Below are 27,032 nucleotides of genomic sequence, written 5' to 3' on the forward strand. Positions count from 1 at the left end.
CCATATATCACGATAATGAACAGTTTTTCAAGAACTATTATATAAGTATGATAAAATGATAAACAATGGCATCAAAATTATGTATAAATGTAACTATATGTATTAATATCATATATAACAATAAACCAGAGTATACTGATTTGTATCACTACAATAGAAAAGTCATTACGGTGAGAATGAATTCCCTGTCATTTATTTATCATCCACGCACGAAAATTATATCTGTATATTAACCTCACTTTCAGGTATAGAGATGTGATTTTTTTTTATCTGAGACAAGTACTTGACGGACCATCCACAAGAACTCGGTCATCCGATGTTCAGTACTTCAGTACTTTGATTTACCATCACGGTGTCAATAAGGTGAGTTTAAAACTTTGCACACGTAAAACAGCATACAATACACAAGTCATGATTGAAATAATATTCATATTCATTGCTATTAGTATTGATGATCAAGTTAAACACACATTTTGTCTGAAAGATCTATTAAATAACTTCTGTATGTGCGAATGAATGACTGTACAATAAGTGCTTTTTTTAATTAAAAAAATATAAATAAGTGAGTAGAATTTAAACAAAAAACGATTATTGATTTCAATCTAGTATATGAATAACTGTATAAATGCAATACATTATAAAGTGCAAAAATGGCGGACCGTAATGTGTTTTGCATTGAACACCCCATAGAGGTTCTGCAATTGTTCTGTTTGGACTGTGAGGATATTATATGTGTTACATGTAATGTGGAAACCCACAATGGTCATAAACTATCAAAACTTGGTTCGGTAAAAAATCTTCAAAGTTAGAATCTAGATTAAAAACAACTTTAAAGGAGGACTTACCGAAGTTGACAACTCACTTTGAAGAGGTAATTTCCGAAGTCGATAGAAAACTAGGAGTACAAAACAAGGAAGAAATGAATATTCGAAATGATATTACAGACAGCAACATAAAGTTGAAGGAAAGAATAGATGAAAAAGAGACCGCCTCGCTCAGAATGCTTCCTGGACTGTTTGAGGGTAAACGGAATTCTCTATTGAAGATTAAAGAGCAAATAAGGAAATGCCAAAGTTTGACATCTGAAACAAATGAAGTCATCGAAAAAGGCTCAACCGGCTCTGACGAGATAGTTAATAATTATACTTCGTTGCAACAATGTACAAAAATGTCAAGATGCGTGAAAATGATTTCTGACGAAGTAGGTATAACGTATATACCACTGAAGCTAGATGAACTGAGAAAAGGAGGACAGTTTGTTACTGAATCAAATGAAAATAGCACTCTTATTTGTCAAAATGATGATTTAGTTGTAACTAAAAGTGAATCGCATCGATGGCATAGACAAACCAATAATGCAAGTGAAAATAATGTTAGCGGTTCTAACTCCGACTTCGATTTTTCCTCAGATGATGTTGAAAACGAATTTCCAATAACTCTGGAGCTATGCGGCTTAAAACACCAGATAACAAAAATCATTCCGGTATCAGAGGACATAGTATGGATACAAGTAGGAAATCGGCTGTATCAGCTAGACCAGAAAAAAGAATCTGCAATGAAAATTCAGGACAATGTTGATGACTTCACTATGATGCATGATACATCGTTACTTCTTTTAAATAAAGCAAATCAATATATAACAAGGAGATTTCAAGATGGACACACTATTAAATTCGCCGGTGTACATCCTTATACACCACTTTGGTTGGATGTCTCGGAAGACAAACTTGCGATAGTTGTGATGAAGGGACAGACTGAAAAAGGCGAAGAGGTGATAACATTTACTAGTAAATCAAGTGATTATAACATTGTGATATTTTGTAAGACAGGTATAAAATTAGAAGAAATTATGGAAGTATCTCTTTTCGTTCCGTACCAACATGTTCTTGGGGTAAAACTTACAAAGTCGAATTCGCTGTTTCTCATCAACAAGAAGAAAGTTGTCTGTGTGGATTTAGAAACAGAGAAAAAGAAACTATTCAAAGGGATTTTTGGAATTAATCCGTCAAGGACTTTTCAAAATGGAGGCCTAACTCTTTGTCCAGCAGAGGAAACTGTCATTGTGACCGATGAATTACATCCAGCTATTCATTTGTTAGATAATAATCTCAAATTTAAGAGATGCTTATTTGACGCAACTAATAAAATAGAAAAACCAACATCAATCGCCTGGTATAAAGACCGCCTTTGGATTGTCGATGGGCAAAAATTATTAATATTTGAATGTAAAATTTAAAATAAAAATATATAGACTTATATAACTTAGTGACTTTTAAAGCTTTTTAATATAGGAAATAAGACAATATCTGAACAAGTTGACCACATTAATAACAAAACCTGCTTTAGTTTATTATAACAATTGAGGTTTTCTCAGCGGTAATATGGAACACTGGTAGCTGCCTGATGTGAACATGTTTATAATATATATGTACATACTTTCACATATGATATATGCACATACTAGCTTTTCCATATGATATATGCACACTTTTTCTAACCATGCATACATTTTTCAATATATGCATACACTTTTCTATATATGCACATATTTTTTTCAATATACATATATAAACATACTTTCCGTACGTATGCACACAGTTTACTTTATATGGCACTACTTTTTCTACAAATAAACATCGTTCTTCATGAGCATAGTTTTTTTTCAATATGAGAATGAATTCTATGACACCTCCAGACTAACTGCATTGACTTTTAAAATAAATACAATTATATATTTTAACATAGATCTGTTTAGGATAACAACCCAATACTCAATAAAATCCTGCTCAGAAAAAGTACTCAACTCAATTAAACTTAATGAAACCAACATAACACATCAAAACGAACACTTGAAATGCCAGAGACACATTTATATAAGTCAGACAATAATTATTACAAACAGACCTGCTCCACATCAACATAGTGATTATTCATGTCATTTTAGTATAATCAGCCAAAATTTGATTGGCGGTGACCTATACTAGAGAACTGTCCAAATCTTTGAAACTTAACCCAATTCTTCCATAGGTATCATCTTTCCCGTTTTATATAGATATAAGAAGTTGTGGTTTGGGTGCTGATGAGACAACTTTCCTTCCAAGTCACAATTTGTAAAAGTAAACCTTCATAGGTCAAAGTTCGATCTTCAGCACGGAGCCTTGGCTCACACCGAACAGCAGGCTATAAAAGGCTCGAAAATGACTAGTTAACCAGGTACCAGCCTTAGCCTTATGGATAGCTTGAATTCTAAATTCAACACATTGTTTTAATCAAAGCGCTTGAAAGCACAGGACGTTCAGGTAAAGATTGCTTCATTTATCAGTTGGAAGTAAAATAAATTATTGATTGGTTGTAGTTGATTTAACAGCAACTTAAGACAAAGGAAGATAACCCCAAACTTTTAAAGATGATGTTAACAATGACATCATTCAATTTTTAGAATAGATATTAGATTCCTGCACCTTGCAAGAGTTACGTAATTTTCAAGACAAGTGCATGTATCATTATTGTGTGCTTTGAATATCTGAGCATATATTCCACCCATAAATTTTTTGAAATGTTCATGGAAAGGATGTATAGAATGTTTTGATCAATGCACTATATTTTGTTTATAATAAAAGATAGTGATAAGGCTTGGATCATTTAGATATCAAGTCAGTCTCATAAGGTTTTGATTGCATATCATGCAATCGTTACGTAAACAAATCTGTCAAGGCCGTAGCGCATGGGTCTTTAACCCTTTAACATTCAAGGTTTTTTACCTTTTCTTCCCGAATAAAGGGTATCTGTTTTCAATCAATTGCACATTTCGATAAAAAGCTCACTCAAAGGACAAGTTAGACTCATCTGATAGATAATTGACCAAGGTTTCAGGAAAACTTGATTTAAGGAAAATAATTCTTACTTTGGTCACGTGATATCTCTCAAAAGTCACGTGACATTCTGAATTAAAGTGACAAAAATGTACAATTCAAGCGGAAAGCGGTTTTACAGACGTTTAGTGACAAAAATAGAACATAGTTTTAGTGTTAAATTAATGCATGAAGACTTTCGGAAACGTTATCGGTGAAAATTTTATACAGAAAGATGCAAAACCTCTCTGATTGGTAGAAATATCAAGACTCGAAACTCCGAAAAATAGTGGATTTTTTGAGAATTTTTGTCATAGTCAAATAAATGGCCCAAGTTTATGTTAAAGATGTACTATTCATAACTGCTTACAGAATGAGTCTTTAGGAAAGAATTTTGAGTAAATATTGAATAAAAATCTGGTATTATTGAGTGCCCAGGCTAAGAATGTAACAAAAACAGAGAGAGGGGAGAAAAGGGGGGGGGGGTAAATTTTTTGTTTCTGATGTAATCATGTATTTCAGTTGTCTTTATTGAAATTGAAAGTAAAGTTAAGTTAAGTTGAATTTAATATAGGTATTTAGCTTTTCATCCTCCACGCAATCATCCGGGTGTAAGACTGTGCATCTTTCCACTGAGCCACAGATACCATTAACAAATCTTATGAAATTTAAGCATATAAGTCACCTTCTCTGTAAGACTAGAAATTAATTTTGGGAGAACATAATCCAACTTCTTTTTCTTAAGAAGCTAGTTTTTGAAAATTATTATTTTTTCAAGCAAATTTGTAAGAAAGTTATTCAGAAATGTTCGTTTTTTTCGTCCATATGTCACTATTTCTATACCTTAGCGATACGATATTCAACATCCTCATAACCAGACACTAAAGAAACAAAGATTTGTTATTGCTATTCCGACTTGGCTAACAATTTTTAACACATTTTAGATGTTCTCATCTCTTTTGCTATAAAAATTGACAAAACAAAACATGAAAATTCCTTGTAATTTGAGTTTGTTTCAGTGTTGATACTCTTTGAATCAGTTTTTTTGTATGTGTATGGGTTTTACTTACAGTTTTGATAGTATTCTTATAAATGATCACGGCACAGTTGTCAAAATTGTCATTTTCAAACAAAAAACAGCAACAATTTGTCTTGTGAAATTTTGTGAAAATATTCTATTTAAAAATAAAAATAAAACAGTTTTCCCCAAAAATATTCTTGTCAATATAGGGCAAATTGATATAATGCATTGCATTTTGTTGGTTTCAGACACAAAAAAACAAGTTGGTGGTATACTGATCTTTAATTTGAGCCCACAACCACATATGTACGTCAAAAATTGTCAACGATACCAAACTTCATGCAAACTACTCCGCCACAAATTTAGCTTAACGGTCAGATTGACCGGTAGGGACGTTTAAGGGTTAAAGTGAGGCATTTTTCGCCGATCGGAGCGAGGCGAAAAATTTTTGAGCCTTTTTTTTTAGGGGGGTTCGGGTGCCTGAAACGGGAGAAGCTTATTTCAGCATTACTATTTATAATAAAAAACAAACAAAAACCATAAAAGAAATGTATTTTTTTTTATTAACTAGCCTAGTAAGTAACAAAACAAGTTTAAATATTAAAGTTAATCTCTGTTTGTCAACCAAAACTTTCCGATTCTCCTGTGACCTGTACTATCGAAAAGCTTGGACACACGTTCTTATGTTAATATATATATTATATATTTATGTCCAACAGCAAGTTAGAAGTTTATAAAAGACTAGAACATGTTATAAGCATCTATATTGATTAACGGTTAAACCATTAGAATAGGTACAGAGAAGACAGTAGACCAACATTGTTACTGAAATTCCGCTGGAATAGACTGTGGATAAAATAAACCTGTATCAGGTTCCTGACTAGCTGAATAAGGAGCCTTAATTGCCAAAAAGTCAAATTTAAAAATTTGTAAAAAAAAATTAATGATCAACAGGCAACAACTCTTACAAGGAGTAAATTGATGGTTTCTGTCACATTAGTACAAGTACATGATTTTTTTGTAAATATTACAATAATAGTATTTTATGTTATGGTCTCTATAAATGTAAATTTTCATAGTTATCAGCAATCATGCTAAGATTAGTAAAAATTGTCAATTAAAGACAACAACAAAGGAAATCAGATGACAGTTACAGTCATATTGACATTTAGAAAGATATTTTCTGATCACACAATTTATAGTACAACTTTTCAAACACAATTTAGGGGAAATAACTCCAGATAAGCAGTCAATATAAGGTCTGTCATATTGGCAATTTTATAAATTTCATACTTCTGATGTTTTTTGCTGTCTACAGTTTCTGCTGATCTATTACAGTTATAAATTTACATAATATGCAAAACACTAATTTTGTAAAATAAAAATGCTTGATTAAAGGGGAATAACTCCAGTAAGAAGTCAAATGATGGTTTCCTGCACACTGTTAAACGGTTTTTCAATACCACTATAAATCCTTTTGAATGAAACCTTTATACAACATTTAACTAATACTATGTTAGTTCATCATGTGTCCTTGGTACCAATCTGTTGAGTTGAGCCACTTACAAATGCTTTTTTACAGGTTGTCTTCTAATGTTCATGGGAGAGTTAAGTGCTCAAGTGCATTTAAAGCCCAGCCACATTCTGGTTGTGCCCCAAATCAGGAGTCTGTCATTTAGTGGTTGTTTTTGGTTCATGTCTGTGATATTTGTATTTTGTTAATTGCTTTGTAATAAACCAGACAATTGATTTTTTGTTTGTTTTGTTACACGTTTTGACAAGAAAAGGCTCTTTTAAGCTGACAATAAGGTTTGGATTTTGCTCATTGTTGAAGGTATAGTTGCTTTTATTCTTGTCATTATACTCTGCTGGATACTTGATGGGCAATCATACTACATCTTCATATTGTTGTATTCTGTCATTCAAGCAACTTGAAGGCCGAACTTTGACCTATAATTGATTACTTCTTACACAATGTGACTTGGATAGAGAGTTGTTTTATTTGCTCTCATAGTCTCAAACTACTGTGGATTTATTTATTTTCATGGGTACCAATTTTCGTGGATAGAGGAAAAATTACATGTTCGTTGAAATTTAATTTCGTGGTTTTGGCAAAATCTGCATACAAAAATATAGAGAATATGCTATTCGTTGAACATTTAATTTCGTGGTTCACCTGTACCCACGAAATCCACAAAAATTGGTATCCATCGAATAAAAGTACATCTTCTTATTTCTTTTTATAACATAACAAAGTCAAATAGTATTAAATAAAGTATAGAAAGATTTTATTTACAGACTGAGTAGTAATAAAACTTTCATAGATCAAATGTAAGTTTACAGCCTATACATCAACAGAAATAAAATAGTATTAAAGCCTTTAAAATAAATAACAATACATGTAACAAATAAATAAAAATCATTCTTCATATATTACAACTTGGCATTTTCTTTTGGAAATTTATTACGTTGTCATGATATACATTATACCAAAGAATATTCCACCTTTCAATTATTCTACCAACAAAGCAGTTCTTTTTGTTAATGATATAACATTAAAAATGGAAGTATGAGGGTAGGAAAGGCTTATAAAATGCCTCCACAATCCAAATGCTTTCTCCAATAATTTTGGATACATTCAATAGACATACAACAATAAATGAAAGTTCCTTTCCTACCATCAGATTCATATTACTTTGGATTCATTTACTTTGGTGGGTACTTATTTTTTCGTGGATATGTAATTTCGTGGTTCTACCAAAGTGTGCATTAACCTGATAGAAAATTTGTACTTCTTTGAACCTGTACCAACAAAAACCACGAAAAATTGGTATCCAACTAATTATAATGAATCCACAGATATGCAATAATGCTCAAGTTGATATTAGTTAAAACAGTTATCTTTCCAGAAAAAAAAAGAATAAAGCACCATAAATGTTGAAAACCGCTATATGTAATCCCTCTTTGGAATCAGGGAATATAAATAGCTGACTTTCCTCAATTTAAACTTAATTGGTGCCTCATTTAACTGATCCATGACAAATATTCGATCAACGTTTATATCCAGCACTAGTTACCTCCCTGTAGTTCAGGTGTATTAACTCACCTTTTGTGCCTCTAATACTAATGTATTAACAGACACCATGCATCACTGTTATGAATAAATTTGATCAAAAGAAATTTTTATAAAAATTTCTCAGAAGGCACCAAAAATCTTTTTCAGAATTTTTTATCTCCCTTTTTATCCTATACTTGATAAGAAGCACTTTGAATTATAGAGCTAATATTTTTTTTACAGTCTGCACCATTAGTCACTTTTCAAATGCCTTAAGACTTAAAGTTTTTATTCCAACTGGGAAGTTTTGGAAAAATTTTAAGACACACAAGGCAAAGGCTGGAATATTGATCTTTGGAAAAGATTTTGGTGCATACTGATAATAACATTCCCAGGTCCAAATTTCAGCAATGTAGGAACAATGTAAGTCAATGTGTACTTATTTCCCTTTACAAAAAAAATCTTACTTCTTTGAAAATATTTCAACATTCTTTACAACACTGGGAACAATATTTTTATACAATAATTAATTTTATTATTTCAAACTTTCCTTACATAGCATTCTTTGTACTAAAATTAACTTATATTTGCCACACATAACAAGATACCTTTCAGAAAGAGAGACAACTCTTGCAAACTATAAATTACAAGGTCAACTAAATGGATTTCAAATGAGAAATGATCGCTGCTTTTGAATAAATGTGGGATGAACAAATGTTGTTGAACACAACTTTTGATAATATTACTTGATTTTTGGCACAATTTTCATTTCATAGAATCATAAGAGTAAGGAAATTTGATGGTCTAGAAAACCAAACAGCCGTTCATAAAAAAAAACCTTGAAAAATTTATGATACCTAATATAGTTGCAGCAATTAGGAACATCTCAGGTTAAAAACAATATTGTTAAATTTCCTTCAATCTATTTTAAAGAGAAACTTAAAATATAGATACTTGTCATTTGTCCATTTAACATGTTAATTTTTCATTTGACTAAATGAAGAAAAAAAATGCAAATATCTGCTTTTGTAGACAAAAATGCTACACACTGTATGCAATAAACCATAGTACCATTTATGTATATGTACTTGATATTGTTCTATAAGGAGAAAAGACATCTCTACATGGCACTTACATATTTGTTAGTATTAACATGATTAAGTATTCACAATTACAACCTATATTTAATTAAATAAGTCCATACATGATTTTATTTAAAAGTGTTAAGGCTGTTCCATTAAAATGAAGGAAAGTGGGTACGTACAAATTAACTAGCATACATTTTTAGTCCACCAAACACATACTTTCTTTGAATAAATTGGCCATCCATCTATATACCTGATAAAAATGGGAATGCACACATCAAATGGGGCACAACGGTGAACCTATGTCGTAAAAAATATATCCTTACTTCCTATCCTCCCCATTCCTTTTCATGGAACCTTGCTACCCTTTCAAATTCATTTAAATGGAATCTTCCTTCCCTCCCACATCCATTTTATTGGAATCTTCCTATATAGCTACCCTCTTACATACATTTTAATGGAATCTTCCTATCCTCCCACATTCATTTTAATGGAATAAACCTAATGACCCAATGTTCCTATTCAATAAAGTAAGAATGGAAAGTTCACTATCACAATTAATTGAATTAAGAAGAACAAGTTTTGTATCAACATCACTGTTCAGAGAGTAAGTTCAAGTTCACAGTTACAACTGACAGTTATAAAAAATAAATGGTCACGGTTATAAAAAATAAATAACTAAGTTTTACAATTATTCAAAGAAATTACAAAACATTATATTTAATTTGACAAACTATAAATTCAGAAATTATTGTGCACATTTATTATTGCGATTTTTAAAGAATGGACAAAATCCTGAATTTATAGATTGTGATTTCAGGAAAATTTGCATACAGATATATGTTCAATAATATATAAGATATGAGTTTGTGTTATCGAGATACTCATCTAGTCACATTATTCTCATTAATAAAAAACATGATTTTTGAATTTACAGTATGTTAATTATATATTGCCATGATATGCCCTTATACATGTTATATGCTAATGTGATGTACAAAAATTAAAAAAAGTTAAAACAGTCTAAAAGCCAATAACCAGTCGATCAGTTAGTTTGTACTTTCTTCAAATATATATTCATGATTTAAGATGAATTAAAGATGCAGACCTTTTAATGTTATTAGAACCAAAGGGAGACCATAAGCTAAGGGAAGACAACTTATAAATGTTTCAATTCACATGAATCTCCAACATTATCATGATCATACAAATTTATAGATGAATTTTGAAAACTAGAGGCTCCAAAGAGCCTGTGTCGCTCACCTTGGTCTATGTGAATATTAAACAAAGGAAGCAGATGGATTCATGACAAAATTGTGTTTTGGTGATGGTGATGTGTTTGTAAATCTTACTTTACTAGTCTTGCTGCTTACATTTATCTCTATCTATAATGAACTTGGCCCAGTAGTTTCAGTGGAAAATGTTAATAAAAATTTACAAATTTTATGAAAATTGTTAAAAATTGACTATAAAGACAATAACTCCTTAGGGGGTCAATTGACAATTTCGGTCATGTTGACTTATTTGTAAATCTTACTTTGCTGAACATAATTGCTGTTTACAGTTTATCTCTATCTATAATAATATTCAAGATAATAACCAAAAACTGCAAGATACCCCAAAGATGATGATTGCCAAGTCTGGATTAATTTGGCCCAGTAGTTTCAGAGGAGAAGATTTTTGTAAAAGATAACTAAGATTTACGAAAAATGGTTAAAAATTGACTATAAAGGGCAATAACTCCTAAACGGGTCAACTGACCATTTCGGTCATGTTGACTTATTTGTAAATCCTACTTTACTAAACATTATTGCTGTTTACAGTTTATCTCTATCTATAATAATATTCAAGATAATAACCAAAAACTGCAAAATTTCCACAAAATTACCAATTCAGGGGCAGCAACCCAACAACGGGTTGACCGATTCATCTGAAAATTTCAGGGCAGATAGATCTTGACCTGATAAACATTTTACCCTATGTCAGATTTCCTCTAAATGCTTTGGTTTTTGAGTTATAAGCCAAAAACTGCATTTTACCCCTATGTTCTATTTTTTGCCGTGGCGGCCATCTTGGTTGGATGACCGGGTCACGCCACACATTTTTTAAACTAGATACCCCAATGATGATTGTGGCCAAGTTTGGTTCAATTTGGCCCAGTAGTTTCAGAGGAGAAGATTTTTGTAAAAGATAACTAAGATTTACGAAAAATGGTTAAAAATTGACTATAAAGGGCAATAACTCCTAAACGGGTCAACTGACCATTTCGGTCATGTTGACTTATTTGTAAATCCTACTTTACTAAACATTATTGCTGTTTACAGTTTATCTCTATCTATAATAATATTCAAGATAATAACCAAAAACTGCAAAATTTCCACAAAATTACCAATTCAGGGGCAGCAACCCAACAACGGGTTGACCGATTCATCTGAAAATTTCAGGGCAGATAGATCTTGACCTGATAAACATTTTTACCCCATGTCAGATTTCCTCTAAATGGCCAGGTGAGCTAAAAAGGCCTTCAAAATTTTGTTTTTGACATTCTGTTAAAGGTTATGAAAGATTACACAAGAATATTAATATAAAAGATTATATTTCATGAAAAGATTCACATAATACTGAAATATATCCATTGTCAACTAAATACCTGATATGAATTTGAAGCTATAAATATTTTTTTTTTATTATGCATAAACTTTCATAATTTTTTCAGGATAGATCCTTTTAAGCAGACAATTTTTACACCATAATTACATATAAACACAATACAAAAACAGCAAATAAAAATTATCACATTGTTCATAAACTTTCAAATATATACTGAGTGCAAACAGATACAAAACATTAAATTTCCAGTTGAAAAAAATTCAATTCAAATTCAAAATTGGATGAAATTTGTGACTTTTGCATATGTTTTGATTTTTATCTTTTTGATGTTCAGAACAGGTAAAAATTGATCATAGACTAAATAATACAAGAAACATGAAAACATACATTCAAAAAAAATGTTTACACGAATGTTTTTGAACATTTATTAAACAATTGAAAAATAGAAGCTTGGAAAATCATGTGTTGTAAGATTGACACTCAGTATATAATCAAACAAATCATATATTATATCAAACTGTGAAAAAAATCATGCAAAAATATCACTTTCCAATTTTTTTTCCTAAAGTAATTAACTTGTAACAGGTACATTTATACAACATTTTGCACAAGTTCCTTCATCAAGAAAGACAGAATCTGTATCCAGTGTATTCTGGGTATTATCAGCCCCTAATGCATTCTGGGTAGTATCCGCATCCTTGTTCACAGCAAGATCAGCTAGGAGTGTTTTGTTATCTGAATAATCAATAGTTGTGCAGCCAGCCATCATCTGAGCAGACTGTTGTGTTAAATCAAGAATGATGGGAGTTTCGCAACTACTTACAGCTGGATACGTTTGAGATAGTGTCACGTCTGTCGATGTCAGATTGTTTTTGGATGTATCAACTTTTTCCGTCACCGCTGTTGCCGCCGCCTGTACAGCACCTTGTGTCAGGTTAACTAACTGTGGATAAACTAAAACATTGTCACCTAGATTAGTTTGCCTATTAGCTAATGTGGCAGAACTCAAGTTTGGCAACTCCACTGTGCTTTCAGTCTCAAAACGTTCACCATTTGGTGTGTCAGTCACTACCTTTGTAATCAGAAAGTGTTGAACTTTGACAGTTGGTTTTCCATCACATTGTTTGATTTGAGGACTTGACAGAGGTATGGCTTCAATGCCCGACACAGGTATAGGTCCCATGCTAGGCTGTACTGTGGCCACAGTAGGCTGAACTGTGGCAGCCCCACCACTGCCTCTAGTCATTGCTTCCAAACTACTCAACAAGTCATAACCAGTTTCCTGAGTATTGCTAGGGATCTGAACCTGTATGCTGTCTACCGGAGATATTGTTGAACAAATACAATTTCCTTGATCCATTATATTTGTAAAACTGCTACTACCATCAACTTGGTTTTGAGACATATCGGAGGGATTCTGATTGATGATTGTGCTTGTTTGATTTTCATCGATAACTGCTATATTTTGTTGTAGTACTGGAGGTAGATTTATTAATGTGCAAGCTCCTTCTGACGACGGAACAATCTGTATTTGACTGATCACTTGAGGAATGTTTGACCCATCTTCAGCTGTGTTCTGAACTGACGGAGATGATTGTAACATTGCAGGAGTGATTTCCTGTAAACTTCCTGGACTGTAATCTAAAATCATAAAAAGGGCAAACATAAGAAAAATTTGTTATTTTTTTTTAACTCAGCCACATAATTTTTTTCACATTGCGGGTTGTAAATTTTGTTTTGGGGGGGTTTATTAAGCTTTTAAATACACTGAAGAATCATTTTGAGCTATTGACATTTGTTACTGATAATAATTAAGAATTTGATTATAAACTCTATTATTCCTCTTTTCTTTATATTAGAATTAATTTATAGACTGGAAAACTTTACCAATATGTTATAAATAAACAATGTATGAGGGGAACGACAAATTACAAATCTTTTGTTTTCTTCAATTTCAATTACTGGACATGTGGTTTCATTATTATTCGTTGGATGCCAATTTCGAATAACAAACTTTCTATAGGCTTGTATGCAGACTTCGACAAAACCAGGAAATAAAATATCCACAAACATGCAAGTTTTCCTTAATCCATGAAAATTGGTATGAATGGAAATAAATTAATCCACAGTATTAAATATATTTTGCTGTAGCATACAAAAATATGTTACATATTTGTACTACGTTGAACGAGATGAAAGTGTAAAAGCAAAAAAAACAAGCATAAAACATTGAAGGTTTTTCTGCATTGATGTGGTTGTGTAGAGTTGATGACATTATACAATATCTGATTTATTAGGGCTATAGAAATAGGCAATATATTCCAATTTGATAATTAATATTTCTATATATAGCAGTAGGGCCAATTCATCAAATGATGTTCTTGTGTCAAATTATTACAATTTATTTGATCTGATATAAAAGTTTTGTATAAATCATTTAAATTTGCTATTCAAAATGTTTAAGCTATTGAATACTATCTAAAATCAGGTCTCGAAACAATATTCATTAATCCGTCACTGATGACTATTTAAAATTGAATTCAATCATGCCAAAATTATAAACATTATTGACACAATGTGCCAAAATTTAACACAACTTTTGAAATGCTTGCCTGGTATTTTACAAATGTGTTCATATGTTATTCCTGCTTGGTTTTGTTCTGTAAGGCTAAGCAGTTCTAAGAAAAAAGAAAAAAATGTGAATTGTCATTAGAAGATCATTGAACTTATGTATATATATCTAAACTCAGCAATGCTAAGCTGCTAACCAAATATGAAGTCATTCTGTTTAGTTGCACCTAAGAAATGTGTGAAGGAAATATATGATGGACAAAAGGAACAATGGACAATAAAACATTTCATGATGATAAAGATGGCCAGTGGCAAATAAAATATAAACTAAGGATATGATATGACTGTGACAGCTGCTTTCTAATAATCTTAATTTCTAATGTGCTAGTATACAAGGTAATTTCATGGGATAAAATATCAACCTTATAGCACCAATTATACTGAATCCTGGCATGCTAAGGGGAGAAGCAGAAAACACTAATTTGCAAGTCTTTGGTGAACCAAAGACATTCATTACTCAAAGGAAGCATGCATCTGTACAATAACATTAAATTATCTTACTTTGTAACTGGTTTTCTTCAACTGGATCACAAAGCATTAATAACTGATCAGCATAAGATTGTATCACCTGAAAAAAGGAAAAAAGCACTTGATGTTTAATCTATAAGTTATCTCCCCTTTTTCATTGTTCTGCGAATTAATGAGAGTACTGCTTCAGTCAAGGCTGAAGGATGTACTAATATTGCTGTAAGGAGAATTTTGATCTTATAGAAAATTTGGTCATAATTAGTAGAAGTTTCAGTCCCATTATTTATATTAAGAAATAACAGTATTTTGTTGAATTGAACAAGTGACAATTTCAGACTTGACACTCACAAGCGAAGTTTTATTTAAGAGAAGCTGTTAAAATTAATTATTGTGATTCTCAAATCAACAAAAATTCTGAGAGTATTGCATCGCAATACATAGTCCCCTACCGGGTAAAAATTCATTATACTGGAACAAAATGCTAACTTGTCATGGTGTAAATACATGTACATCTTCAAGCATGACTAAAAACAGTGTGGAAAACTGATTATATGAGTGAATTTTTCAAGTACAAGGACCATTACTCTGCACAAAATTATCAGACCGAAACAAAAATTTGAACTTGACCTGTAACTGGTCATGATAAAACTATAGTGTGGAAAATACTATAACATATTTAGATATGATTTATAGTTTTCTAAAATAAGTTATGATGTAATACAATGTATCTCTATTTTCAAATTATAATCAAATACATGTATAATTAATACATGTAGTTCCAAACATATTTTTTTTTCATTTGTCACAAACTCATAATGGTATAGATTTGTAACTTATCTATAAAATGTCAACAATTTATATCTACACAATGAAATGCAATGAACCTTAATCAAAAAAGATTATTGTCTTATTAAAGGATTTCACTTAATAAAAAAAATTATATATATAGTATTCAGAAATTTGGTTTATGCAAAATAACAACAAACCTGCCATAAAATTCCTCCAACAATTTATTAAAGAATGTCTTTTAAAAAATGAGTTTTCTCCCTTTGTACAGAAATATGGTTGAACATGGTATTTGTAATATTAGATATGGATTTTTTTATAGACCATTACTCTGTACTAAATCATCAGACCGGTACAAAATTCTGACTTGATCTATAACTTGTCATGATAAAACTATATATCAAATTAATATTTTCAAGAACGAAGAAAAAAGTGTGGAAAGCTAATTTGCTGATTTGACTTTGCCAGTAGGGGACTAAAAATGACTCGGGCAATATTTATAAAATTTCTGATAACTTTTCTCTAATGCAACATGATAAAATGTTTAAATAAAAACCATTTGTAAATTTTAAAATAACCCAAATTTACCCATGGGTCTCCTCACTTTATATTTTTGCAGATTCTTATCATTTCTTATTTTTTTATGTGACAACTAAACCCTATTTTGAATGAAAAAAAATAAGAAACATTGAATATGTGATAGAATAAAGGAGTTAACATATCAAGGCTATTCAATTAAAACAGCTGTGGGTAATTTTGCATACAATAAATGGACATACAATCAAATAATACAGAATCCATGTACAAAAAATAATAATTCCTTTCCTATGCTTTTATGTTTATCTATAAAATGGAATAGTTTTTCGCTAAACTTACCCGTTCAGATTCTATATCTCTCTCATGATTCTTTTTATGAACTTTTAGACTATAATTTGTAGTAAATGCTCTTGGACATCCATCACAGGAAAATGGCTTTTCACCTGTAATAAATCAATTTACAAATTGTAGAAATAATTTATATCTTTATAAATATACTTGTTTATTACTTTTAACTCATTATCAATTTACATATCAAATAATAATGTATGTTTTTTCAAATTTTTGTATTTTTCAATTTCAGTCATTATTGTATCATGGTATTAATCAGCCTATCATTTAGTATATTTTTAAATTGAGTGATGAAGGAAAATTGGATGCTAAGATTAACCAAATGACTTTAGGCAAGAAACAGACTATTTGATTCTTATAAATGTAGAATGTAGAACCAGAAATAATTATTCTTATCTGCTTACCCTTCTGGAACACATGTGACCACCTCCAACTTTTGGTGGGGTTTTAGTTGTGCAGTCTTAAGTTTTCTATGTTGTGTTTTGTGTACTATAGTCTGTTGGTATTTTTTCTTTTAAGTCATGTGACCTATGAGTTGTATGTCCCTCTGGTATCTTTTGCTTCCCTTTTAAGGGATGTACATAATCTTAATTTATGACAAAAGTAATTGTAGTCTTCAAAATCACACTGATTAAGAATAATTTTCTCCTATATCTCAAAATCTAAATTTGAGAAAATCAAGAGTGGCACTGGAAATTCAAGTGTGTAGGAGCATCACCCTTAAATACTCTGTGGTGATCGCTAAATTTATAATAAGATAAGTGAACCAGTACCTGTATGACTTCTAATATGTGTTTTTAGGTGATGACTAGCTACAAAAGCCTTGCCACATCCATTCTCATCACACCTATCAACAGAAATAAACATTGTGATTAGGGTTAGCTATATATAGGTACCGTAAGTACAGGTTTATTAACCAGCAGCCAACATTTAAACAATACTCAGGATAAGAACAATTCAACATGCATGTTGATAATAACATCTTCACTTTTGAATACCCAATATTGACAACTGTACTTTGACCTAAAATGGTGTGAATTCACAAATTGTGACTGAGATGTAGAGACTAAGAGTGGTGTCATTTGAAGTCTTAGCACATCTTCTTATATCTATATCACCTACATAGATATTTTAGTAGGTTGTAAATTGTTCAAAATTTCAATGCAAAAACCATACAAGACTGGGTCAAATTCGAAGTTTCATATTAGCATGGTTAGTATTGTTGCTCTCTGCAAAGTGTTGATGCAGCAATATTTTTGCACATTCTATATGATTTTGAAATAATTAAAAAATAAACCCACACAAAATTTCCACTTATACTGAAATTAACATGTTAAAAATATACTTAAAATGATCTACTTCAACAGATAATTTACATCCTTGTCTGTTCAGATTAAATCATCGTTTAATCATACCTCATACATGTATCTTTATCTTTATATGTGATATGAATAACATGAATTGTGCTTTTTCCACTTAATCTTAAGTGGATACTTGTCACTTTGATCAATTATACCACCTACATGCATCCTTATTTCTATATGTGATATAAATAATATGCACAGTGCTTTTTCCTGTTCACTGTTTTATTAAACTTGTTAGCTAGTAGATTATCAATTAATAGGAAGGTAATATGTCAACCCTTATGAAATCATTATTCTGACTCCAAGTTGAACAGTGTTTGGTCTTTCTCATAAATATCATGTACAAAATGCACATGGCAGTTTGTCATCTAGTAAATATATTAACTTGCTGACTCCAAAAAACTCTTGAAATGATTAAATATAAATAGGATATAAACATAGCCGTTTCCATACTATGCATTCTGATTATTTCAATATATATCAATAGGACTTTCATACTTTCGATCGATTGAAGAATGTCAGAATTTTTTTTAATTTTTGGGGAGTATAGTTCATACTGTACCACCTCCTTATTTGGAAATTGGTTTACAGGACAAATATATACTGATATAAGGACCAAAAAGGTTTAGTGTATTTACTGGTAAGGTCTTTCACCAGTATGTGTTCTTTTATGTTTTTTGAGGTCGCTAAGGGTAGTGAAGAATTTCCTGCATTCTCCCTCTCCGCAGTTAAATGTCTTTCCTGTATGGATCCTCTGGTGTGCTCTTAATCTAAAAAATAAATAAGAAATTATAATTCATTTTTGAATAAATAACACATTAAGTCCTGTCCTTTTCAATACAAGAATTTTAAACAGTTTTATAGCTAGAAAACTTTTGACATTAACATTTACATGAGAAATTCTTATATCCAATTCAACATTCTAATGCTTATTTTTTTCCATAAAGATAGAAGAGAAAAATTCCTTGATTTGTTATAGTAAAGCCCAAAATTCTGTGTGAAAAATAAATAAACTAGGTGCACTACACATGGTATAAAGAATGTATTTTGTTTTCTGATCCATTCCTTAGGCCAAATAAAAATATGTGTGGTTCCTGTTACATACTATTAAAAAATAGGGTTGGGAGGTCAGCAATTTTTTTTCTTTTTTTTTCTAAATTTTTATTATGGATTGTAAAAATCTGGAAAAAGATTGTGTGTTTATCCAAATTGTTTCTGGAATTATACACGCCCCAAATGGAAGTTTACCATTTTACATGTGTTTGGTTGTAAAATAAACAGTTATGTAACTGTTATGCTTTGAGTTAATTTTGTTGCATTTAGCCAAAAAAATGATGAAAAATTAGGATGACATAAATCTATGAATTTTATTATTCCAATTATTTGATCGTTTGCAAATTTATTTTTTAGAAATGAAAAAAAAAAATCTAGGGTCAGGGAGTTTAACCTAGGGTCGGTTGGGTAACTGGAACCACGCATATATTTTCATTTGGCCTAAAGGAAATTTAATTTCTTTCTTTATAGACATGAGATATGGACAGAACAAAAAACAATGTTTTCCCAAAAACATCATGGCATAAAAGAAATTTACAAATAGAAACCTGGTTCTGAGACTGACTTCAAAATTTAAAGCTAAAATTTCCAAGTGAATAGTTGATTTTTAACAAATTCAGACAGGTTTCCGACTTTTGAAATTAAATTTTTTTTTGGGGATGAATGAAGTACATAATTTATTATACCTGTATAGTGTGGTGAAAGCCTTTTCACATTCAGGTAAATCACAGTTGTATGGTTTTTCTTTTGTATGAACTCGTACATGGATTTTCAGGCTGTAGGAAGTAAGGAAAGCTTTGCCACAGCCTCCTTCATTGCATGTAAAAGTATATTCTCCTGTAAGGGAAGGTTAAGATGCATTAAAATCCAAAGTTTCATTTTTTTTAATTGTTACCATATTGGCCCAATTTCTGTGCTATTCAAAATGCCTACTCTTGAAATTTTTCTTGCCAATTTTGGTAGATTCGTGACAATATTGTAGTCCTCCCCTCATATATAGGGATACTTCAGAGTAAAAATGTTATCGTGAAATAATATTACAGTTGTTTTTCAATAATCAGTTCATGCATGGATGTTTGTAATCAAAATCATGATTTTTGACATTAGAATATATATAATGTCTAAATTATCTCCCCTGGCCAAATCACATTTTATATGATTTATCCGAAAGCCTTTATATCGCCTGCATGTTTTTATATATATCTGATACCATGATGAAGACAATTAATACAGGATTATGTCTTAATGTTTGCAAATTAAATAGAATAGAAATACATTGTACAGACAAAAGTCACATGGATCACTTATTTAGAGTTACCTCCCCTCATAGGTATTGAATGAAAGGGATAACACGCTGGTGAACATCCCTGTTAAATGCTAGCTAAGGGAGGTAAATGATTGTGAATCCCATTAATCAGTGTGAACATTCATCGAAGGTGATGTTTAACAAAATATCCTGACAGTATATAAACTTATGGTATAGGAGGCGCTTTACCTTTGTGTGTCTTCTTATGAGTTCTGAGATTTCCAGCAGTACTGTAAGTTCTAGAACAGTCTGTGTAATCACATTGGTATCTATAAAAAACATAATTCAATTTGTTGTTAAAAAAATTTAGAAACTCATTTCAGAATTACAAAGCATTTCATCTATACTATTAAACGAGAAGACCTCATTTTGGGTGTCGCTTCTCTTCTTTCCACAATAAATTAATCATCATGCCTCTGTGTCCTATGGGTACAGTGCATAATCCCATTTGTTATCCATTCATATGATTATTCAGATTGAGTTATTTTGGGTGAAAAAAGAGAAAAAAGACGTCCCGATATGTTTCCGTCATTGGGCGAAATTTTAAGTCAGATTTAATAGACTTCTGGTTTGTGTTTTTCTGTATACTTTGAACATACATTAATACTACGAATACAGTGTATTTTCTGTCTTATATTTAAGTCAGATTAGACCTCCGTTTTGCGTTTTTCTTTTTACTTTGAAACAAATACATATATACTACGAATAAAGTGCATTTTCTGTCTGATATCATTTTCAAATTTACTATCCACGGCAGTCACAGGGTTTATTTAATAGAGACTCACTGAGAGGGTCTGAATAATATATCAATGACCGCTGTGGAACAATTATTAAACTGAGAATTGACTGTTAAAAGAAAATACACTTCCAGGACTTCTGGAATGGGTGTTTTTAAGATCGAAATTTCAGGATTGACCATTTCGGGATCTGGGATTTTTTTTTCTTCGAATTTCGGGATGTCGAGATATTAAATTTGTAAAATAAATTGAGAACCTCCATAATGCATGTTTTTAAGCCCGGGATATTAGGATCGGGGCCCCTCCGCAGTGGCAGTTCCAGAAATTTTCATACGCACGGGCCCATTAACTGCCTAAGAGGGGCCCGCTCCGGTCATGCTTCAGTGATTCCCTATATAAGCAACCAATTATTTTCCAGAAAAGGGAGGGGGCAGGCCCCCTGAATCCGCCTCAGCCCCGACCCCCCCTTTAATGAATGTTCATAATATACAGATAAGCGCTAAAATTATTCATGCGTCATTAAAATTAATAGAGAACAAACAAACAAAAAAGAGGATTTTTTTGTGAAAAAAGGAGGAGCCAGTCTAGAAAAACAATTATCCTGTCCCAAATTACCTATGACTATTGATACCTTTTCTGAAATTCTCAAGTCGCTAAATGTTTTGCAAATAAAAGAAGATGTGGTATGAATGCCAATGAGACAGCTCTCCACAAGAGACCAAAATGACACCGAAATTAACATTTAAAGGTCCCCTAACAGCCTTCTACAATAAGCAAAAGCCAATACTGCATAGTCTGATATAAAAGGCCCCGAAATGACAATGTAAAACAATTCAAATGAGAAAACTAACAGCCTTATTTATGTACAAAAAATGAACGAAAAACAAATATCAATGAACCACTGAATTACAGGCTCCTGACTGGAATGTTCATAATACATGTACACTAAATGTATGTTCATAATGAAATAAATAGAAAACAAAAAATGGGAATTTTGGAAATAAAGGAGGAGGGTTAAAAAAAAACATTTTCCTGTCCCCAAGTACCTATGAAATTCTCCAAGTCATTAATTCTTTTACAAAATTCTTCCTACAACACTTAACATCCTTTCAAATACGCTCTGAATGCCCGCGATTTCGCGGGTGTGCTCTAGTGCACATTTAATTCCTATGACATGTATGAGGGAATTGGCTATACATTACAATCTGCAATCTATATGTACTAGTTCATCTGTTCAGCTCTTAGGGTGCAATCAACAGTTTTTTTTCTATGACGTCATATTTTGAGGGACCATTTATAATTGACCCTTAGTGGTGTTAATGTTAATAAAGATACTTGTATAAAACTAAATATCATTAGAATCAGAATTTTCTCTAGTTTATAATGAAATAAAAATTAATTGTACTTTTAATAGTACCAAAAAGTTTTATCCAGAGAAAATGGGGAAAACATTGCCTAATCTATGCATAAAAAACATGAAATCAGGCCATATGCACACCCATGTAGACATGATACATGCACATTTTTCATAATCAAAACTGTACGAATTTCATAGGTTTTTACCTGGTCTTTCTAAAAATTTATGCTTCAGGCTACGTTTGCCTGCTCCGAAAAGAGCTACAGTGGGTGCAAATAAGTTTTGCACTTTTCACTGCCAAAAAACCAGGATGTTTACTGTTTTTCTCCCCTCAAAACATGTGTATTTAATCTAATTTTTTAAAATCTTTTAATCATTCAACCTGTCTTAATTAAAGCTAATTTACTTATTTTTACAATCAAATACAAAAAACATGATACTTTTTCACCAATTATGTTGATAAAAAGGGACTTCCCTCCAAGTCTATTTTTAGTCGGGGAATAACCCCTAGTTTTTTATACGAAACTGTTTATAGCACCCTTAGATATATGTTTGAGGTTTTTAATTACTAAAGTAAATATGCTGGCGCTAATACAAATCAAATTTGGCACTGCATAATTTTTTTGGATCCTTCATTGAACCTTTCTACTATACTAATACAGGTGTACAAATAACACAAAGCAAATACTTAACATATAGTCTCCTGGTATCCTTCTTGTGTTGAGAGCTAACAGTCAAATTACTGTTTACAGTTCACTTTGGGCCTTTTTTTGGGGTCCTCAATGCAGCCTTATTTAAGCCGTGACAATTTCTTTCAAAATAAATTCAACGATTGGGATGAAAAAAAAGTATGTGCAAAATTAATTGCAGGATAAGAACATAACTCTTCAGTGTCTTAAACTGTCTTAAATATCAGTTCTATTTGGCCTGAAACAGGAGTAATAGCTACATGTAGCTGAAGCTTAATTTACACATATTTCTTAGTCTCATACAAATACATGTGCAACTAATCTTAAGACACTACAGTTATTGTCTATATGTTTTTATATTCATAAAAAAGAGCTTCATGTAATTCTAAGAATGCTAAAATGCAAATGTGTAGGAAATGTGAGAGTCATGGAATTTTAGTTTCTATACAACCGTGCCAAATCCGTTCTGTGAGGTTTGTTGTCATAGCGTTTAATAACTTTTTCATGTTGTTCTTTACATAATTTCCACCATTTTTGAGTTTAAGAAAAGACCAACGAAACATTCAAACTAACAGATTGATACAAAAATGACCATGCCATATCCAAAAAAAATAAAAAAAGACAGACAAACACTCATACATAAAACATAACATAGAAAATCTACCTTTTAATTTCTTTTAGTTTTGTCTCTGGATTTCTACTTTCAACAGTCACAGTAGCATGTGATGGATTACTGGGCATAGATCTGTCTCCTGGGTTAATCTGCATACATATCTGATCTTCAGATACTGTGTGTTGTATATATCTGAAATAGACAATGTAAATCTTTTATTGAAAACAGTAAGTAAAATTCTGTATAATTTTCTCAGGGACAAGTACTAAAAAAATGCAAAGTGGAGCTGTTTGGTTTTTTTTTTGGTGAGCTGATGATTTATCTATGATGAGTTTGTTTAGTTTTCTGGGTTTTTTTTTAGTGATATTACCTTTTTCAAAAATTGTATGATAATGATTATGTTTATGGCATGCAAGACCTTCTGCTGCTGTCTCTTTGACACATTCCCCATTTCCATTCTCAATTTTATTGAACATTTAAAACCACTGACAATTTTAAATTTAAGAATCCTGAAAATATGGTAGGTATAAAGTTGAATATATCAATTTTAAACATATTCAAACCAGATGCATGGCACAGCTTTCTACGACCACAGAGTTCCACACAGAATGAATGTGGTCTAAAATATAAGAAATTAAACTTAAAAACTTAAAATTTTTAAATTAGACCTTTACCTATTATGGTCTAATATCCAAAATCTAAATACATGGTCAGATTCAGCATATATCAAATAACCCTATTTTTTCAAATTTTGTTAAAATCAAATAAAGTTTAATTTAATTTTGGACCCTGATTAGAACCAACTTGAAAACTGGGCCTATATTCAAATATCTAGATACATGTTAAGATTCAGCATATCAAAGAACCCCAAGGATTCAATTTTTGTTGAAATCAAACAAATTTTAATTTTGGACCCCAATTTGGACCAACTTGAAAACTTGGCCCATAATCAAAAATCTAAGTACATGTTTAGATTCAGCATATCAAAGAACCCCAAGAATTTATTTTTGGTATAAAAATAAAACTAAGTTAAATTTTGGACCCTTGGGGCCTCTAATTCCTAAATGGTCCCAAAATCAATCCCAACCTTCCTTTTATAGTCATAAACCTTGTGTTTAAATTTCATAGATTTCTATTTACTTATACTAAAGTTATTGAGGGAAAACCAAGAAAAATTTGGGCCCTTTTTTGGCCCCCATTTCCTAAACTGATGGGACCAAAACTCCCAAAATCAATCCCAACCTTCCTTTTGTGATCATTAACCTTGTGTTTAAATTTCATACATGTAGATTTCTATTTACTTAAATTAAAGTTATAGTGTGAAAACCAATGTGTCTTCAGATGACAATGACAAAGACGATACCGCCAACGTCCTATCAATATACATGTACATGTACGGCTGCAAAAGAATGTCTTGTAAGATTTTTTTGTTCCAATCAAACAAACTTCATTACAAAAAAAATCTGTAAATCAACAAATTACAAAATCCTTGCCTTGTAGTCGAAATTACTTTTTGCTAGATTTATTCACCACCTTTTGTTAAACCATACACAACTGATAGATAGTGACATTTTCTTACATGTATATCAATAGACTACACAAAAGCATTTCAAATGTACGATGAATTAGAAATGTAGCCATTTGACATGGCTGGTAAAAAAATGTTATAAACTTTCGTGCCATGGAAGGGAACAAAATTGTTCATGTTTAAGGGCCAATAGACCATGTAGACACAAACTGAGAAAGGCAAAATGGTTTTACATGCAGCATGCCTCAATTTTTTGACTACATGCATATGAAGCATGAGGGGGGATAGGACCTTTATTGGGACTCTGGGATTGGGTGTGTTTGAGCTCGGGATTTCGGGATTGACCCTTTCAGGATCTGGGAATTCTTTTTTCGAATTTCGGGACCTCAGGATTTCGTATTTTTAAGCCTGGGATTTCGGGATCAGGACCCCTCCTACCCTCTCTCAAGCATGGACAATGTTGTAAATATAAATACAACACTGAAAGAAAAAGAAAAAAAAATACAACCAAATCTACAAATCATTTAGGCAGTGATTCATGACTTTATCATGTTTATATCCATTTAATGGTTGGTAAAATTGTTAGTTATAGGCAGTGTTTCATCACTTTATATCCTTTTTTAAATAATGGTTTGGAGAAGTTGTGCATATTAGTTAACTTATAACTTATAGGCAGCTTTTTGAGGTAGCATTTTGTCCAGATAATGAATGATGATGTCTGCTGTGGGTATTTTTTTGTTTGACTCTTTTTCATCCACCATTTACGCAGGAAGGCGTCAAACAACAATTCAAAATAGCCTTCCTAGACTTCATAATTATTTGGACTGGTTATATTTACAATGTATACATATATATATCTGTCTGTATCTATATATTATACTGGGAATGAACTCAAAATACTATATATATTATTATATATCAAGTAAAACTAATCCAGGAAATGTGTCTGCTCCTCTGATGTAACTAGTAGTGCGACATATAAGTCTTAAAACTTTCCACAGTTTTACAGTTCAAGGCAGTATTTGGTAGTAAGTTCAAATCAATGATAGTTTGTGGGGAAAAAAAGAATGTTTATAAATATACTATGTACAGCTCGCAGTGATATTGTTTGCCTTAAATTAGTGCCGAATAAAGGCTTTTTCCCCTGGAAAAAAATCCCAATTTGAAAAAAAAATGGCTTAAAATTATTCCCAAAAAGACAACTTTTTTTCCCAAACAGTGCAGTCTTAGTAGTAATTGTGCATAAACACAAACTGAATAACACTCATTTAAACATTTTTCATGCCTGAAATGACTATATGTGCAGATTTGAGGGTCTATTTATGAATAATCACTGACAAAAAGTGGTCTTATTTCAAAGCAAGGGTAGACTCTTGAAAGGGGGTCTGTAAATTGAAGTTTCAGTCAAATTTTTGGTTTATTTTAAATTTCCCAATTTGATGAAAATGACACATATTTTCCCAATAAAAAAGGGTAGAGGTAGTTTTGAAAAAAGCCAACAATATCACTGAGCTCGGGATGTACAGATGTAGGCTAGCTTGCAACACCACAGACACAGTGCCAGTGGTAAATAAATAAATTCATAATGTTAGTTTAGGTACTAATTCTTTTATGAAAATTTACCCATTATTTTCCCTGTCATTTTCTGTTTCACTATCATTGAAGTTGTATTGGATATTGTTTTCATTTAATTTTGAAACATGTGAACTTTCTTCCCCCTTTTCGTCTCTGTCGTTTAACTCAACGTTATTTGTTGACGTTGTGTAATTTTCGTTTGGAGTGTTGTCAACACCGAGAGAGTTATTGTTCGTAAATTCATCTGAATCGTCAGAATCGAAGCAAACGCCTGTTGAATAATCGAAATCTTGTTCTAAGTCTGAAGAAGTTAAGTCCATTTTGACATGTAAATGTAGGAGATGCACGGAATTGTTATAACCGTAATCATTGGCTAAAGATTCAGCCTTTGACCAATTAAAAAGGATATAACAAC

The 27,032-nt window shown here is 31.5% G+C and overlaps 2 protein-coding genes across 3 annotated transcripts in view; both read right to left on the bottom strand.

The window, feature by feature from the left end:
• The window catches only part of LOC134686080 (uncharacterized), a 379,196-nt gene that overhangs the window by 115,897 nt on the left and 236,267 nt on the right, over positions 1-27,032 (bottom strand). The window lies entirely within an intron of this gene.
• On the bottom strand, positions 11,533-26,991 carry LOC134687055 (metal regulatory transcription factor 1-like). 2 transcript variants are annotated; one of them, XM_063547013.1, is made up of 10 exons: positions 26,666-26,991; positions 23,566-23,706; positions 20,308-20,387; positions 19,499-19,649; positions 18,398-18,529; positions 17,169-17,242; positions 16,384-16,487; positions 14,755-14,821; positions 14,235-14,300; positions 11,533-13,263 (listed from the first exon to the last, which is right to left on the bottom strand). In XM_063547013.1, exons 1-10 carry the CDS (start codon positions 26,935-26,937, stop codon positions 12,194-12,196), a joined length of 2,157 nt encoding a protein of 718 aa, XP_063403083.1. In that variant the 5' UTR covers positions 26,938-26,991; the 3' UTR covers positions 11,533-12,193. The 2 variants fall into 2 exon arrangements, with proteins under 2 accessions (XP_063403083.1, XP_063403084.1); XM_063547014.1 differs by lacking the exon at positions 14,235-14,300 and having other exon boundaries at positions 26,666-26,990.

Source organism: Mytilus trossulus, chromosome 10 (genome assembly GCF_036588685.1).
Source record: "Mytilus trossulus isolate FHL-02 chromosome 10, PNRI_Mtr1.1.1.hap1, whole genome shotgun sequence".
NCBI classification, from domain to species: domain Eukaryota; kingdom Metazoa; phylum Mollusca; class Bivalvia; order Mytilida; family Mytilidae; genus Mytilus; species Mytilus trossulus.